Source organism: Nannobrachium achirus, assembly GCF_963921795.1.
Source record: "Nannobrachium achirus genome assembly, chromosome: 16".
In the NCBI taxonomy this organism is placed as follows: Eukaryota; Metazoa; Chordata; class Actinopteri; order Myctophiformes; family Myctophidae; genus Nannobrachium; species Nannobrachium achirus.
The window spans coordinates 57054593-57074302 of record NC_137823.1 but is presented as its reverse complement, the minus strand read 5'-3'; the positions used below and the strand labels follow the sequence as shown (position 1 = coordinate 57074302).

Sequence of the window (19710 nt, the reverse complement as noted above, 5' to 3'; positions counted from 1 at the left end):
GTTATTGTAGCGAGAATCTAATGCCATCCTTGGCTTTAAAAGTGTTGTTTGGAGAAAATGGACATTAAAGATGAGATCCACCGTCGGCCTCCATGTTACTATTTTGTGCACGTGGATCCGTGATGATGATGAATCGGCGGGTCCAATCGTGCCAGGACTTACCAACAGACCGTAGGGTAAGGGTGCCGGTGTTACTCTATATACAGTATTTTACGCGAGTATACTCGGGATCGGCACTCTAAATACTCGAGTATTTTTCACGAGTATACTCGGGATCAGCGTTAAATGAGTTAAGAACCGCTGCTCTGGGCTGGTAATTCTTTTCTAAGTCTTTCTGACACTCACATGTCCTACAGGAGAGGGCAGAGGTTTCTTTGGATCGTTGCGCCCCCTGCAGGCTCGGATGACCGTCTTGTGCCGGTGGAGGTGGATCTCTGCCTCCAGTTGGTTCCACAGCTTGTCGTGGGCGGGGCCTTTCATGTCGCGTCCCAACAGCTGGATCTGCTGCACCCTGGAAGAACAGCCATCAATCAATCAATCAATCAATCAATCACTGAGACGTACTGCGTGTTGGTTACTTGTTCATACACGCTGTGGATGCCATTTAGAAGGTGTAGTGAATGCATGCAATTAGTGTCAGTGAATACACCTTTGCCGTTGCCTAGGTAGCACTATATAAGCCTGACCAGCTGTACCTGTTTTGTTGATTGACCCACTAAATGGCAGATGCCAAACAGAGCTCATGGTGTCTGTGTGAATTCATGACATGGTGTCAGAAGAAAGTTTGAAACAGTGTTGAAACTAGCAGAGTGACAAAGTGCAGTTTAACATGGCGAAATTCCCTCCACCGGACAGTTTCCAGTTTGACAAACCGTCTGAATGGCCAGAATGGAGACAACGCTTCATGAGGTACAGATCAGCGACTAAACTCGCAGCAGAGGACGGAGAGGTGCAAGTCAGCACACTGATTTATGCAATGGGAAGAGAAGCCGAAAATATCTTCAAATCATTCACCTTTGGCGCAGACGAGAAGGATGATGACTTTGATACAGTGATTACAAAGTTCAATGAACACTTCATCCCATTACGGAATGTTATATTCGAACGTTCCTGCTTCTACCAAAGAAACCAGCACGATGGTGAGTCAGTAGAAGCATTCATAAGAAGCTTGTATGAACTGTCTGAGCATTGTGACTTTGAAAACAAGAAGGAGGAAAGCATTCGTGACAAATTAGTCATTGGATTAAGGGACAAGGCATTGTCACAGAGATTACAGCTAAAATCTAACCTGACATTAGCTGTTGCAATTGAAATGGCACGTAACCATGAGCTGATTAAAACCCAGAATGCAGAAGATAGCCCTGCTAAACATGTGGAGGAGGTGAAATCCACTCGCACTAACTACAGGGAAAATCCCAGGCAGAGGGGGTTTAAAGGGAAACTACAACAAAATTCAACCCATGTTAAAAAGTGTGGAAGATGCAATAGGGAGCATGGCCAGGGGGAGGCATGCCCAGCCAGAAATGCAGAATGCAGGAAATGCAAGAAAATAGGCCATTTTGCTGTAAAATGCCACACTAAAATTGTGCATGAAGTGACAGCAGCTTCAGAAAATCAGTCTGTGTTCCTGGGCAGTGTTGACAGTGACATGGATACTGTTCCCCCATGGAGAGTAAACTTGGACATTGAAGGGAAAAATGTTAACTTCAAGATAGACACCGGGGCTGACAAAACTATCATGTCAGAGACCTGCTATGACATGCTGGACCCAAAGCCGCCACTGCGGGAGTCTAGCATAATTCTGAACAGTCCAGGGGGTATGCTCCAGTGCCTTGGGAAAATAAAAACATGTGCAAGCCTTAAAGGGAAACAGCATCAGATCCACATCTTTGTAGTTAGAGGGACTATGATTGACAATCTCCTCGGGCGTGGCGCAGCCATCAAAATGGGCCTGATTAAGAGGATAGAGGAAGTCAACCAGGATGTATTCGGCTCAATTGGACTCTTAGCTGGGGAACCAGTCAAGATTATGCTGAAAGACACAGCAGAGCCATACAGTGTCAATGTGGCACGGAGAATTCCCATTCCGCTGCTCTCAAAAGTGGAAAAGGAGCTGGAGCGAATGGAAGAATTAGGAGTGACTCAGGAGATCACAGAGCCTACGCTGTGGTGTGCACCAATGGTGCCCATAGTGAAGAAAAATGGAAACATCCGCATATGCGTTGATTTGAAGCACCTAAACGAGGCTGTAGTACGGGAGAAATTTGTACTGCCGACACTGGATGACATCATCCCAAAGTTAGTAGGAGCTAAGGTGTTCTCCAGTCTTGATGCCGCTAGTGGTTTCTGGCAGATACCACTGGATGAAGAGAGCATGAAATTGACAACCTTTGTAACGCCCTTCAAGAGGTACTGTTTCAGAAGGTTGCCATTCGGCATAACAAGTGCACCGGAAATATTTCAGCGAAAAATGCTGGAAGTCCTGAGAGATCTACAAGGGGTGTCATGCTACATGGACGACATCCTTGTCTATGGACGCACAAGAGAGGAACATGACCAGAGGCTAGCAGAGGTCTACAGAGTCATTAGTGCGTCAGGTCTGAAATTAAACAAAGACAAGTGTCGCCTGCATCAAAGTGAACTAATCTTTGTGGGGCACAAGATCAGCCAGGATGGGGTCAGCCCAGACCCAGGAAAGATCAAAGCAATACAGGACCTGGAAGTGCCACAGGACATTGCAGGACTGAGGAGAATCCTTGGCATGATTAATTACCTGTGCAGATACATGCCAAATGGATCCACCATAATGCAGCCGCTCAACCACCTTCTCCGATCAGATGCAGTCTGGTCGTGGGGACCAAATCAAGACAAGGCGTTCAAGAAAGTCAAGGAACTGTTGACTTCTGCTCCTGCCTTGGCCTTCTATGATGTCTCCTTGCCTACAGTCGTGAGCGCTGATGCTAGCAGTTATGGAATCGGAGGAGTGCTGCTTCAGCAGCATGATGACAAGTTGTTACCAGTAGCCTTCTGTTCACGCACCCTCTCCTCAGCGGAACAAAGGTACGCCCAAATAGAAAAAGAATGCCTGGCATCAGTGTGGGCGTGTGAAAAATTCTACCGTTACCTGTGTGGATTGGATTCATTCACGGTCTTGACAGACCACAAACCATTAGTTCCCCTGATTAATCACAAGAACCTGGACGAGGTGCCACTGCGCTGCCAGCGCTTGTTGATCAGGATGTTAAGATTCAATCCAACAGCTGTGTACACCCCAGGCAAGACACTGCTTGTTGCTGACACGCTGTCGAGACACCCTCTCAAGGGTGGGGAACCGACAGACTTGGAGGAAGACGTAGAGGCCTATGTAGCTTCAGTGGAGGCACACCGACCTGCGTCACAGCAGAAGCTGCAGGAAATCAGACAAGCAGCTGCAGTGGATGAAGAAATGCAAACTGTGCTGAAATTCATCAGACATGGATGGCCGAGGCATATTAAGTCAGTGCCGGTGAAGGCAAAAGCGTACTTCAACCAACAAGGCCTTCTGAGCGAGTCAAATGGCTTGTTACTCCATGGACAGAGGATTGTGATTCCTCTGAGCATGAGGAGTGAAATGCTCGATAAGATCCACGAAGGTCACCAAGGCCTAACGAAGAGTAGAGAGCGTGCCAGACTCTCAGTGTGGTGGCCTGGAATCAGCGCCGAGATCACAACTAAAGTCAAGTACTGCAAGTACTGCCACAGTGTGCAACCAGCACAGCGAAAAGAACCATTGATGACAACAACGCTCCCGGCAAGGCCGTGGCAACATATAGCAGCAGATCTCTGTGAAGTGGACCGGCGTCAGTACTTGGTCGTCGTGGACTACTTTTCAAGATTCATAGAGATTGCTCATACGCCAAAGACACACAGCAGTGTCATGATATGCAAGCTGAAAAGTATATTTGCACGTCACGGGATTCCTGAACTTTTGTCGACGGACAACGGGCCGCAGTTCACTTCTGCGGAGTTCCAGACCTTCAGGAAGGAGTATGGTTTTGAACACCGTACATCAAGCCCGCACTTCCCACAAGCTAATGGGGAAGCGGAAAGAGCGGTCCAAGAGGCAAAGAAAATCCTGAAACAGGATGATCCGTTCCTTGCACTGCTGACCTACAGAGCGACTCCTATAGCAGCCACAGGCTGTAGCCCCTCACAGTTACTGATGGGACGCCAACTCCGAACGACACTCCCGACGCTGGAGAAGAATCTTGACCCACAGTGGCCTGACCTGGAAGCTGTGGCTCAACGGGACGCCCAAGCAAAGGACGCCTACAGATTCTTCTATAACCGTCGCCATGGAACCAGAGCCTTACCACCACTGCACACCGGTGACCCCGTGCTGGTGAGGACGGATAAAGAGAAAAGTTGGAAAACTAAAGGAACTGTGATGCAAGAGGCAGGACAGCCCAGATCATACATCATAGCAACAGACCAGGGAGAATTCCGGAGGAACAGGAGACACCTTCAAGCAACACCTGTGGAGGCACCTGTCTCTCTCCAAACCCAAAAAGAGCATGATGCTGAAACTGAGCGCCCAGCTCAAGCCACTCCTGAGTTGGAACCACCACCAAGCCCAGCGGCGCGGGTGCCAGATACACCTGCATCACCTGCCGCAACAAGGTCACCCAGGGTGACAACCCGCTATGGACGTACCATAGTGAAACCGGACAGATACAAATAGACTGTGAAGACTCAATGATAAGTTGAACTGTTGCAAGTTGATTTAATTGAGAGAAAAAAAACACATGCATAATGTTTATTGTGATATTTTGGTTTGGTTAAGGAAAAGAGAAAAAAAAATGCTTGTTTGTTACTGCTTGACATTTAACAGCATATTGTGTGATTATGGTTAACCTATGTTTAATGTTTTGAGTAGAGCCACTTTATTTTCAGGAAAAGAAAGTTACTCCAAAAGGAGGGAGATGTAGTGAATGCATGCAATTAGTGTCAGTGAATACACCTTTGCCGTTGCCTAGGTAGCACTATATAAGCCTGACCAGCTGTACCTGTTTTGTTGATTGACCCACTAAATGGCAGATGCCAAACAGAGCTCATGGTGTCTGTGTGAATTCATGACAGAAGGCACATTGTTTTCTCACACTTTCACATTTCAAGGTCTCCACTTAACTCTGACAGTGTACAAATGGAACCAAATGAACCCGTTCATTTGGTTCCAAAAATGTCAAGGGGCCCGGGGCCAGTTGATAAAATGACATTACTTGATAACTTCTCTCTTTTATTTGCTTTATTTCCACATAAGACAAGTGCAATGTGCATTATTCTATGGCTTAGAATTCCATTTATATTCATTTAGATTACCCAGACTGTTTAGCTACCAAATGGCTAATGATGCAGTTGTTAAGTAGAGCTACAGTACATCTCTCTTTCATTTGATTTGCATTATGCCTACAATGACGTTTTGGGTATGCTAATTAGTCGGACAGAGCCAATGGTAAAAAAAAGAAAGACAATCAGCGATTTCAATGGCCGCTTTGTAGATGTTTTGGCCATTATCTCTGGAACGCAAGGTCCAATCTGCCCGGTTTAAAGCTTGTTGGATGCGTGACATCGAGGACATTAAGCTGGTGGGCCCGCCAAAATTGCGCCGCGGGCCGGAAGTGGCCCGCGTGCCGGAGTTTGAGTATCACTGCCCTAAAGGAAACCATAGAGTCCCTAGAATCCACTTTGAGAATCAATGGTTTTAGACTGAGGCCACGTTTATTGTTTACCTGGTTACCTTGTACTTGTAGCGCTTGTAAATATCTCTGTTGCAATCTGTTTACCTGACCGTTTACCCTGTCATTTGTTGACTACATGAGTAGTGTCAGTGTCTGCTAAATGCCTAAATAGTAGGGGTGTAACGATATAGTAACTGTATCGAAATATCGTTTTTGAAGTGGTGAAAGCCGCTTCCAAGGAGTGGCTTTGTGTGTATCATGCGTCCAGGATTGAGGATTGGTCAAGCTTCACATGACAATTTGGCCCTCCAGATAAAATCATTCATTCATTCAGAATTCATAAAAATATAGAACTTAAGCACATATAAAGTATAGATCTAGAACACAGAATGTATAGATCTAGAACACAGATTTCATAGCTTTAGAACACATAGAATAAAAATTCACCACTTCACTTCGAACCGAGGTTTGATTTTTAACTTAAAAAATCGAAGTATATCGAAATGAAAACAGCTAAAATCGAATCGTATCGTTTTATTTTGTATCGTATCGAATCGGCAGTGCAAAGAATCGATTGTATCGATACTACCTACTTGGGCATTGTATTTAGCATTTTTAAGAAGAAAAAATTAAAAGGAGGGGTTTAATTACTTTTCCTTTCCATATAGCTACACTGGTCTATCGATTAATAATGTAATTTCTGGGTTGATGTCAAGGTGCAGGTTTGTCAATATACAATGTCCATGCATTTGGCAGATAATCACTGTGTTTACTTATTTACATCCATAATAATACATGTTTCCCTTAAAAACCTGCACTATCCACACCTTTCACACAGATTTAATTTATTTGCTAAATAGTTACTACTATATCGATTTTAAATCATTGAATCGAATCGTATCGTATCACCATGAAATGAACCAATATCGTCCATGTATCGTATCGTCAACCATGTATCGTGATATGTATCGAATCGCTGTTAAAATGTATCGTTACACCTCTACTAAATAGTACTGCTTTCAAACCAGAAATGGGAACCGTGTCAAAGATCGTGTCCAACCTAGACAGAGGATGTAAATGTCTCGATAGCAGAGCAGGGAGAGCTAACTCTACCATACAGACTGGACAAAATAGAAATGTATTCACACACAGACAAGATTTTCATAATAGAGCTTTAAAGTTATGCTATGCAACTTTTTTAATTAAACAAATCTTAAATTTCATCTAACTATTAAATCGCTAAATTTTAGAACACCCACTCCGTGAATTTCAGCCCCTAAAGCCTTCTGTAAATATGTTTTCTATGATTCTGGCCGGGGACCGGATTTCGCGGCAAAATTACGTCATCATACACTACCGGCCAATCACAGCGAGGGTTATACACTGCCGGCCAATCACAGCGCATCTTGCTGACTTCTCAGGAAGTAGCTTGCCTCAACATAACAACAGCATATACTCGGGTGAAGGAGTCCGTTTCTCCGGAATGCCTGAACGCACAGGAACCAGGGACCCCTCTAAAGATAGATCTCGGCGAGAGAAACGGCCGAAAGACGCGGACGCGACCGCGGTTTGCTATACAGCTATTGACCACTAGTTGAGCAACTTACACAGTATAGCTTTAAGTACTGCCATTGACGTGTCCAATAAAACAAGACGACTTTCCTATATTTTCCTCTACCTGAACATTCTGTCCATACTTCAAATGCAGCACAGAATGGTTTGACGAGAATAGGCTATTTGTGTAATAAAACAACTCAAAATACATTATTTTTGCCGGTTTGATAAAACAGGTGTTTCATTCGAAACACTTGCTTGCCTCCAGCGGCAGATCATGTGACCGAACATGAAAGAGGAAGTGCGCGAAGTGCACGGAGCGCGTGCGTGGAGCGGAGCGCCTGACGCGAAAGTAGGTATTTGCTCATTTTGTTAGCATGGTTGTATGAGTCTAACAATGGTGGAATTTAGCGTCACCCAGGGTACTGAAAAGAATGGACAGAGCGGATTAATGTGTAGACAGCATTTTCTTGTGGTCGTAAAAAAAACACTGAAATGGGCTGGCATCGAAAAGGTTAATGGTGTGTGAAGCTCTGCTACCTGCCAGCCAGCTCCTTGTCCAGGTATTTAGCAGCCAGTCTGGCCCCGTACACCTCGGCCTGCAGTACCGCGATGTGCCTGCGGAGGGCCTCGTTCTCCTTCTTATTGAGCCGCACCTCCGCCTCCAGTTTCACCTCCCGAACCTTCTCCTTCTTACTGGCCTCCCGCTCCCGTTCCTGACACACACACACACACACCACACGCACACAACTGGGTTAATCTTTTCGGCATTCTTTTCGACAGAAATGCTACAGTGATGGCCCCATTTCATACTTTGTTGTACGATGTATCGCATGAAAATGGCAAAACGCTTCGATCTAAAAGCTTACAATGCATCACAGTACACTGTGAGGCGTTGAGCTTGTCCATGAATACTCAGGGCTTTGATATGATATGATATGATATAGTACTTTATTGTCAGTTCACACTGAAATTTGTCTTACGACGCAGCAGTCATGTACAAACATTTGTAACACATCAAGGCATACGTGACACGCTGAGTCGTGGTGCAGCCCCTGTACCAGCGCACCAATTCAACGTAAAAAAGACCGTAAAAGGTCTTATTTGAGATGTTCCTTTTAGGCAGGGTGTTTAACTGTACTTGTACTGTACTACATTTCAATTGTAATTGTCCATTTTTGTCTAATAAAATAATCAATCAATAGTGTATTTTCACTAATTTATTTCTAAAATAATCAAAACATTTTGCATGGCATCCCCAAATAGGGACACCAGATTTAAAGTGGTTAAAACCTCAAGTGTGGTTTTCAAACCAGATTGTGCGCGTGTGAGAGAATTGAGAAATACTAAAGGCTAATTCAGTCTTTGTCAAATGACCAGGACCTCGTACAACATTGTAAAGTATAAATGTCACTTAAAAGCGAGTGAGCGAGACAGCAAGAGCAGGAATGAGATGATGATGAGAGAGACAGACAACGACAGAAAGAGAGACGCACAAAGTGTGTCAGAGATACGAGGAGAGCTTGTCTGTTCTCTTCAGCGCTACGCTCCACTGGCCTGCCTGGATACAATGTCTCTCAATCCTTGGGTCAGGATTCAAATGTTGCCCAATGACCGTGAGACATTGTGACAGGGTCACAGCGAAGGACCAGACAGAGGGGATGCAAGGGAGAAAACATTAAAATGGAGGAGGTAGATGCTACAGACTGCAAATGAAAAGGGAAGTCTCTAATAACTAGTGGGTGAGGCTATCAAAGTATACAGTATATCTGCTGGCACTTTGGGCAATCCTCAAAAGACATGATGCGGAAATACTAGGAATGGGACGATACGATATACGCGATAATCGTATTGTGGAGATTTATCGTGATATCGTCCTCCGTCAGGCACTGGGATTATTCCACTCTTTATTTGCCATGCAGCATATCCGGTACCACTTAAACCCTCTATAATTGGTAAAAGGTACTTATAATATACGTACTTGATACAGTCTTTTTTCACTCTATATCAGATGTCTTTGCCAAAAAATAGCCGAGCTTGTAGATCGGCTATTTTTTGGCAAATGTTCCGCCCCAGGATAATGGATTTTGATTATTGTGATATGACATTTTCATATCGTCCCATCCCTCGTAAATACGGATGTAAACACACACACACACACACACACACACACACACACACACACACACACACACACACACACACACACACACACACACACACACACACACACACACACACACACACACACACACACACACACACACACACACGGCTGTCACGATATGATATTTTACATGACGATTAATTGTCACTCAAATAATTGGCGATTAACGATTTAATTGTGTATTTGTCGTTGATAATTACATTTCTGTTTGGCTTTTAGGCTTTGAAGTTGCATATGGTAGATATGACACATAACCTAAATATACAAATACATTACTGACATATTTGACAACTTACTACTTGAAAATAACTTTGATAGTGGAAATAGCCGATCTACAAGCTCACAACGCGTCGCGTCGTGAGCTTGTAGATCGGCTATTTCCACTATCTCTGACATTTTTCAACATTCACGATTATGACAAAATAATTGCGATAATGTCAAATAATCACGATTAGACGATTATGTAATAATTGTGACAGCCCTACACACACACACACACACACACACACACACACACACACACACACACACACACACACACACACACACACACACACACACACACACACACACACACACACACACACACACACACACACACACACACACACACGTTTGACATTAACAGACAGTAAGCGATGGGACACCAACACTCAACACTCACCATGTCCTCCACTGTTGGTGCAGGCTTTGAGGGAGAGAAGAGAAAGAGTCGTACGTTAGAAGAATCCAAAAACCATCCACAATCTGATCAATAGTTATGGATAATTTAGTTATGACATCCTATATTATTTACCGTCATAAAAAAAAATCTATAAAACGTTTTCAAAAATGTTTCTTGACCTCAATTACACCCCCCAAAAAATGAACATTCAACATTCAGTGTTTTGTCTGAAATCTGTAGTTTTTGGAATAATTAGACTCAGAAAAGTGAATTCATTTTCGTCTGGACTAACGCATCATCAAGGGGAGGGTGTAGGGCTGTCACGATATGACATTTTACATGACGATTAATTGTCACTCAAATAATTGGCGATTAACGATTTAATTGTGTATTTGTCGTTGATAATTACATTTCTGTTTGGCTTTTAGGCTTTGAAGTTTCAAATATACAAAGAAATTACTGACATATTTGACAACTTACTTCTTAAAAAATTACTTTGATAGTGGAAATAGACGATTTACAAGCTAGTAGATCTGCTATTTCGACGATTATGACAAAATAATTGCGATAATGTCAAATAATCACGATTAGATGATTATGTAATAATTGTGACAGCCCTAGTTTAAATATATGTTTTTTTTGACAGGGACAATACAAAAAACTATCAAGCTAAAAAATATATAATAATAATAACAAATCATTGGGTCCGAGCAGAGTCCCTCCTTCCACTGGTATACTGGTTTTACAATAACAAGTCATTTTCTACGGGGAAAATAAATCATAATAATATTGATGAGATGTACGTACCAGTCTGTCTGTGACTCCGTCCTCCTCCTCCTCCGTCAGGCCTTGCTGCTTGTGGTGGAGCTGCAGCTGCAGCGAGTGGAGCTGGAGGAGCTGGTCGTGGACCTCCCTCTCCACCACAGACCGCTCCGCCTGCACATCCGTCAGCTCAGACCGCAGGTCCACCAGCTGGGCCTGCATGGGAGCAGAGAGGAGACCAGTTACTGTGCTGTTATGTTGTTGTTCTCCTGTTAGTTTTAGGGATGGGACGATAAGTAGGGGTGGGCGATATGGTGATAAATATCGTTGAGACGATACAATGTCTCCACGATATGCATTTTCAGAGATATCGTATATATCGTGATACAATTGAGGGAGCCTTGTAAAAAATCCGGTTTAATCGTTAAGATATAGGCCTTTAGTGTAAACACTTCATTTCAAGCTAAATTCTGTAATTAAATATTACAGCTAAGCAAGCGAGACTTAAAGGGGTACTCCACCACTTTTCAACCTATGTTCATATAATTGGTCCTCACTCAAAAATAGCTTTTTTTTCCCTTTTTTTTTTCAGAGGAGGGCTGTGGGCAGGTCAAACCCATCGTCTTGTGACATCATCGATTGCCAATCCAGCTTATAGAAACTGCAGGCTTTCTATTCCTGAAAAGTTGCAATTTTAAAGTGGAAGCCATTGTTCTCGCGATAATAAAAATCTTAATATTTTTTTCAAAAATATTGATTACATTTTTTTTTTTTGGAAAATGATGATGTCACAAGACGATGGATTCTGAACTTCCCACAGCTCTCCTAGGAGACTTGGACCGAGTAGAATTTTTTTTTGATATTTTATCATGAACATTAGTGAGGACCTATTATATGAAGACAGGTTGAAAAGTGGTGAACTACTCCTTTAAGTTCAGACATGCAAATCTCACAATGCGTAGTGTAGCCTGAAAAACAGGCTTGGTTTGTTTGTTGACTAAATGATCCTATGTCAGGTAAAACATTGTTACCGCGTGCTGGCAATGCCTCTGGGACGAAATTCTCCGCTCTCCGAGCCTCTCAAGAATAGTCAAAGATTCTCTTTTTACATGTACTGAATAGTGATGGTCAGCTAAGCATAACAGTGACATTATACAAGACAAACATCTGACACCAAGTCCTCAGGTAGGCTACCTGACACCCAGAGCACGTTCACTGCTGCAATGAATGGTCCATCCGTAATACGTGTAACCTCAGCGACAGTATCAGGGTTCCCACGCATTTTTTACCAATTCATTTCCAAAACTTTTCCAAAACTTTTTCCAGAATATTTAACCCAATTTCCAGGACTATATAACAATAATTCAGCTCAATAACAGGTCGCTTACTCCTATGAGCAATGCCCAAAGACAGGTAGTGTATGCCAGTGGTTCTCAACCTTTTCAGGCCGTGACCCCCGAAATAATCATATTTTAACTGGGGACCCCGGCACCCTGACGAGCACTAAGAGTCGAGGAATTTTGTATAACACGTGAAAATAGCAGATCTACATGCTCACAGCGCCTCGCGTTGCGAGGCGTTGTGAGCATGTAGATCGGCTATTTTCACAATTTCTGCCTCTAATATTTGACAATTTGGCCAATGTTTAATTTGTCATTTCAGTATTAACAAAATCAATAACCAAAGACAATGCATAGCTATGTTTTCCAGGACATTCCAGGTAGGGTTGTTCGATTAATCGATTTTTAATCGTAACCCGTTTTTTTTCCTTTGGAAGATTTAAAAAAATGGAAATCGTAAAATCGATTTTCACTTTAATTAGGGAAATTCTTACTCATTGGAGCCTTGCACGCGCAAAAAGTACACAGCCCCGTCCTCCTAAAGCAGGACGACAAGGTCCGACACCAAATTAATACTACTTTCTATCTGATGTGTAATTTCTTTGATGCGCGTTTAGCGCACGTCAGACTGAGCAGAGTTCACCACCGGCAATGCGCTCACTCGCGATGGTTCAAGCAGCAAACAGAACAAAACGCTGCTGAGCTGGTAAACTTACTTACTTGTTGTAGTTTGAAAGAAGCTTATTAATTCTGTGTTACCCACCTACTGACTGTAGTCTACTCCTAGTCCTACTGTCCCTGTCACTGTGTTAATTTTGCGTCGGGAAGCGAAGCGCTTCGCCTCCGTTTACAATCAGTCAACATCTCCGTGCATGAGTGGTGCAGGGCAGGGGCGTAGCCAGGAATTACATTTTGGTAGGCGAAATGCCTACCAAAATGCCTCACCAGCCTCCAAGAGCTGGCTTGTTTTGGCTGTTTTGTCACTCACTATTGATAATGAAACACTAAGGACGCTAAGTTGTATGTGATTGTTGCACAACTAAAGTTATTATTATTAATACCCTTATTGTTTTATTGCATTTTGCTATTTGGCTATATAAAAAAAATCAAAAAATGAAACAATAATGAAAAAAAAAAATCATTTCCTTGCATTTTTTAAATGAAAACAAAATAGTTGAAACAATGTATTATTCTTTTAACAAAAAATCGAAATCGAAAATCGGGATTTCAGAGAAAATAATCGAGATTTTATTTTTTGGCCATATCGAACAACCCTAATTCCAGGACCCTTGATCAACTCCAAAACATTTCCAGTACTGGAAAAATATTTTTCAAATTTCAAAATATTTCCAGGAATTTCATGACCGTTAGGGATGTTAATCGACGCATTATTTGCGAATCGACGCGTCGCTAGACTTTTTTCACTTTTTTTCCCCCGCTAAGCTGCAGCTGAGAGGAGACCACAACGGCGCATTACTTTAAGCAACACAACGTATGCAGCTGCACCCACCAGAACTTGCATCAAAGCCCTAATAATAATTATAATAAACAATTGTTCTTCCTTGCGTTAGCATGGAGTCTGTTCTCTAGAGACTAGAAGCGGAGTGACAAAGTCCATGGAACCGTTCCGTTGTGGGAGCGCTCAGGCTGGCATGGCACCTCAGGCTAGTGTATCAAATGTGGAGCTTTATTTTGGTCTGCCTCGCTGGCTCGCTCTCCCTCCAAGAGCGTATGTATGCAGCTCGCAGCCCCCACTCCATGCATGCAACACAGACATTCACTCGTCCCCGACACACACACACACACACACACACACACACACACACACACACACACACACACACACACACACACACACACACACACACACACACACACACACACACACACACACACACACACACACACACACACACACACACACACACACACACACACACAGGTCCTCTCACATTTGGAAAACATTGACGCTTATAACGAACAAGCGATTAAAACATTTTTGGAGGAAAAACTTTAGGATTTTTTTTTTTTTTTTTCGACTCATACTTTTTGAGTCGCGGTGAGCATGAGTCGATTTTTCGAGTCGATTTTCACATCCCTAATGACCGTGGGAACCCTGAGCTATTCTGTGCTACATAAATGGTAAATAGTGCATTTACTGTATATATATATATGTTACAGTATGTTTGGGTAACTCAGGACGGTAAGAGTAAGAGCGCTTGTTTTGTCGTTCACCACACACTAATCACCACCAGATGGCGACGACAGCCCATAGACAGCCATTCACTAGTGCAGGCGCTGAAGTCACTCGTTTGCGACTCTCTTTCTTTATTTACTAGCCTAGCTGGGCGGTGTTTAGCCATTAGCTTAGCCATTAGCTTACTATGAGCGTTTATCGTGGGCTTGCCCAGGCCTTACGGCCTGGGCATAAATATAACGATTGCATTCACCACGGGCGCGGCCCTGGCCAGCTCTTCGCGGCCACTCGCGCCTGCGGCGCTCGGTGGCGAAGAGCAGGACCAAGGTCCGCTGGCCTTCGCGCCGCTTGCAATGTCGTGGACAATCGAGCGGCTCCGCCTGGAGGACGTTGTTGTGGGCGACCGCTTGTTCCGCCCCGTGCGGCACCACGAGTGCTCCGTTTCTCGACCGTCCTGTTTCTCTAACAAACCGTGACATATATATGCCTTCATCCAAAGCACTTCAGGACTTGTCCTGTTGTCCGGGACAACTAATACATCTTTATGGACAAGTTCATTAAAAAGGTACTTGTCCGTTGGACAAGTGGCTCTTGGTTTCACTTTTTCTGTGACGCTCCTAGCAGCATGGACTGTGGAGTGGAGGGGGCCTTATTTATTTGTCAAATAAATAAATCAGAAAAAGAAATGACCGTGAAATGAGAAAAGTGACTTTTGCGCCTGGACAAGTGAACGGGAAATACAGTACTTGTCCAGAGGATAAGTGCCTCAAAAAGTTAAACTATGAAGCCCTGCACTTTATAATGTGCATTACAATCATCCATTCACAATTTCACACACACACACACACACACACACACACACACACACACACACACACACACACACACACACACACACACACACACACACACACACACACACACACACACACACACACACACACACACACACACACACACGGTGGAGGCAAACATGCACAGCATACATCCTGCTCATCAGTGTCATTTAGGCCAGGGTAAGTGTCGTTCTTGCTCAAGGACATTTTGACAAGCAGCCAGTGGGAGCCGGGAATAGAAGTGATTCCCAAGCGGCCACTCAACATCCCCTGAGCCCCCGGACACTACAGTACATGGCACTTTTCATTTTAAATTATGATGGCCGAATTTTACAACCTTAAGTCAGGCATGGAAGCCTTAAGAAGAATTTGATCATCCACAGCTTAATAAAAGTCCCATAAAAACAAAAGCCAGACATTCAACTGTACCAAATATCAGTATAAAATTAAAATACTAGTAAGACGCCTCACGCCAATTCTTGGCCATCTGGCCAATGATGTATAACGGACCAGCAGTTACCCATATATGGAGATCCATGTACTGTATATAGTACATCCCATTTATGCCCAATGCTTATACATGGAGATCCCTGTCGGAACCAGCCGCACAGATATGGGCTGTCTTCCTCCATATATGGGCATTCCCATGTCATATGAAGTCCTGTTAGATATGGACTTAATATTGATGACATCAGGGATCTCCATATATGGGCATAAAGGGATTCTGTTAAGAGTGACATCAAAACATAAAATATATATTTATGCCCATACATGGAGATCCGTATCTGAACCAGCCACACAGATATGGGCCATGTCTTGGCCATTTGGCCAGTGATCTTCATAATTGGGCATAAAAGGGATTCTGAGGAATACCCATATATGGACTTTTACATAGGTGATGTCACCTGTGATATCACCTGTGATAAAATGTGTACACGCACGGAGACAAGCAGTGACATTTCTCATGGTAAACACCGACCTTTCAATAGATCAAAACTCAGCAAATAAATATACTTAGTGATGCCAAGTATAATCAGCAATCCTATAGCATACTGTAGGTGGTATTACTGGTATATTAAACTGTCATGTTATTGAACAAATGAAAATATTTGCATGAAATGCAATCGTAGACGAAAAAGCGGACTTCTTCACAGACCAATGTGTAAATACAGGTCTAATGCACAACCATCAAACCACACAGGTCAGCACACTGGTATTCCAATTAAAGACAAAACCTGGCTTCCTGCCTGGATGCACACATTAAACAAACAAGGAGCAAATCCCTATTCAAACAGAAAGTAATGACTAGTTAAGACCACACACATGCAAGTTTGTCAGGGTACAAAGTCTCTCATAGCATAGAATGGAGTCTATAAGCCTACTGCTTTTACACTATTTTGTTGTGGTCAAAAGTGTTGTCATTACAAACACATTCATGTCATTGTTGTCCCACACAAGCCATCGCACTCTGTTAATTAAAAAGATGTTAGGCTTTTATGTGTTTTGCCAAGTCCCGGAAAGATGCCCTGTGATTGGCCAGTACAGTCACTTTGATTGGCACTTGTGATGAATGCTAACCCCAAAACATTATTTATGAGATTGTGGTGGGCCTGGTGGCTTGTGTTGGACAACCAAGGCATGGATGTGTTTGTAATGACAACTAGTAACACATTCATGAAAAAATAAAACACTTTTGACCACATCAATTAGTGTCATAGCGATAGGCTTACAGGCTCAACTCTATGCTATGACAGCTGCTGCGTTCTGCTGGGGAAACTGGACAACAGGGGCATTTCTGCCTAATAGACCCCAAGGACAGTAATTTGGGATCAATATAAGTAGGAAAATGAGCCTAGAAGTGATTTAGGGAGGAGTTGTCCTTTAATGAGGGAACTTGTATTAGATGTTGAATTGTCAATGTTGTTGGGGTTAAATCAAGGCCAGTCACAATTATTACTGCAGTGGCTGCCAAGCTTTCCCTCCACTGTGCTCCTCTGTTTGTGATGGGGACAGAAATCACAGAATGCAATATTGATTCAAAAGTAATACTCAGGAGATGTCTTTAGAGACACTGACTATATTATATTATGCTCTTCTCCCTCTTTCTTTACAGAGCCAATCGTTTTTAAACTATACTTTGTAGGCAGTAATCAGCTTTATGAGTCCTGGCTATGGAGTCCATACTGAGGGGAACACATTGGTGTGTGTGTGTGTGTGTGTGTGTGTGTGTGTGTGTGTGTGTGTGTGTGTGTGTGTGTGTGTGTGTGTGTGTGTGTGTGTGTGTGTCCGATAATTAAACCATCTAAACTTTACTTTCTCGCATCACATTCTGTGATGTGAGAAAGTTAAGTTGATTGATTGGGATGTCTTTCTGTGATTCACAGAAAGACATCCCAATTAATGTCATTATCTTATCCTTGAGGCTCTATAAAATACATATCTCTGCTGTCGGGCCGAAACCTCCTAACTCCAAAATGTTCATTTTCAGGAAATTGAGCTCAAGTCTAGTTAGGAGGTTTTGACTGATGGGTTTTTACTACTTTCCATTGGTTCAATATTATTTTAACCAACACTCAGATGTAAAGGGTGTTCAATAGCCCTGATTCATGCCCAAAAAAAAAAATCAAAGACCTCAAAAATGGAGTTAAGAGGTTTTGGCCAGACAGTGACGAATAGTCTGACTTGATCCAAGGATGAGGACTTGTCATTAATTGGCATTTGGCTGGGAAAGCGAGGGTGGGTTAATATTGAAACAAACTATCACTCAAGCTGTCATAGATATAGTCCAATATTTATATATAAAATAATAAAACACACAACAGAAGAACCCACACATGAAAACCATCTCTGTCAATGTATCCATTTGTAACTCTGAGTGTAGTCAGTCAGTGTACAAATATAATATAATATTATAGTATTTAACAATGCAAACAGTAGTTATAGTAGACCAGACCTCACCTCTAGTTTGTGGTTGAGCTGGAAGATGGTCTGCGCCTTGTGACAGAGCTGAGCGAAGCAGGAGCTCAGGCTGGTCATCTTCTGCCGGCCCTCGTACGTGATGTCGGCCTGGTCCGGGTCGATCTCCCCCAGCAGCAGGTCCACGTCCACGAAGGCCTTGTCGAACTCCTTCTCCAGCACCTCCAGCCAGCGGAACATGGACATCCCCCCGGGGCTGGGGCCCCCCAGGGACGTGCTGGTCTGCGGGGCCGCCGCCGACGGGGAGCCGCCGCAGCCACCGGCCGAGGCGGACATTTCCAGGCAGGGGAGTGGGAGTGAGTTAGCCTAGTTAGCCTAGTTAGCTTCCTGGGCTAAACTGAAATGTTTTCTCTTTCTACTACAACACAGAATGGCTCGAAATCCAGTTCTACAACTGACAAACTCTTGATTATTTGATTCTAGGAGCGGTTTAAGAGGAGGTCTGCTCGGATAAATGTGTATCTTCTTTGGTTCCCTTTTACAGAAGCACTATTAATAAAATCCACACCAGGAAATCCGAAATCGGATACGAAACGGATGTGATGCTGATCAGTGCTTCTTCCATCTACTACAAATGCCTGCCACACAGAGGGAAAAAAGCAATCGATGCCAGAGCCAATGGATCAGTGAGTGCTGAGATTTGAGCAGCAGCTGTTTTTGTTTTTATCCTCGCCAGGCCGGGAACGACCAAAAAGGGGCGTCTCTCCCGCGTGAGCCTGTCTGTCTGTCACTTTGCACAAACACTCCCAGTCCCAGTGGGCCAATGAAGAACCTTCACACCCACATTATTATTCAAATCAGCCTAGATATAGTCCTATAGCGCCATCATGAGTCCAATGTTTGCAAATGCACGTTCTTTTCTACTAGGCTACAGGGGTTCTCAAACCTTTTTAGGCCGTGACCCCCAAAATAAACATATTTGAACTGGGGACCCCCCACCCCTGATTTAATGTGACTCGGCTTCACAGATAAATATTGTGAAAATAGCAGATCTACATGGCCTCACAACGCCTCGCAAGTCAACGTTCACAATGTTCGCCTCTTGCTTACTTAATATTTGACAGTTTGGCCAGTTTGGTATTAAAAAGTCTTGAAAGTCCTTAAATTGTCACTTTATAAATGTGCAGATACCCATGTATACACACTTACACTGTGTGTTGGTTTGTTTACCATTGAGTGAGGAAAAAAATGACATTAAGCTAATCATCTGGGGACCCCACAGCCACAAAATAATTTGGGGACCCCACTTGAGGTTACGACCCCAAGTTTGAGAACCACTGCACTAGACAAAACCCCATGCAAATCTAGAAAACTAGAAAAAGTGCTCCTCGGAGGCGCACACTACTGGTCCAAGTATCCAACAGGTCTCCACCAGGTCAGGTTATTGTGGGCTATGTGTGGCCCACAAATGTGTGGCAATGTGTGTGCAAAAAAAACGGAAATCCCAAGCTGCGTTCATGATTTGGGATTTTTTTCCCTTTCAAAACGGGACACTCA

General features: G+C 43.4%; 1 protein-coding gene across 1 annotated transcript in view; it reads right to left on the bottom strand.

Moving 5' to 3' along the window:
• gopc (golgi-associated PDZ and coiled-coil motif containing) overlaps positions 1-18746 on the bottom strand; it is a 29783-nt gene extending 11037 nt beyond the window's left edge. The window contains exons 1-5 of the mRNA XM_080744541.1: positions 18196-18746; positions 10910-11080; positions 10103-10126; positions 7812-7987; positions 346-511 (exon numbers count right to left, since the gene is read on the bottom strand). Coding sequence (XP_080600667.1) covers positions 346-511; positions 7812-7987; positions 10103-10126; positions 10910-11080; positions 18196-18489 — 831 coding nt within the window. The 5' untranslated portion in view covers positions 18490-18746. The remainder of the gene's footprint in view (positions 1-345; positions 512-7811; positions 7988-10102; positions 10127-10909; positions 11081-18195) is intronic.
• Positions 18747-19710: the final 964 nt, after the last annotated feature.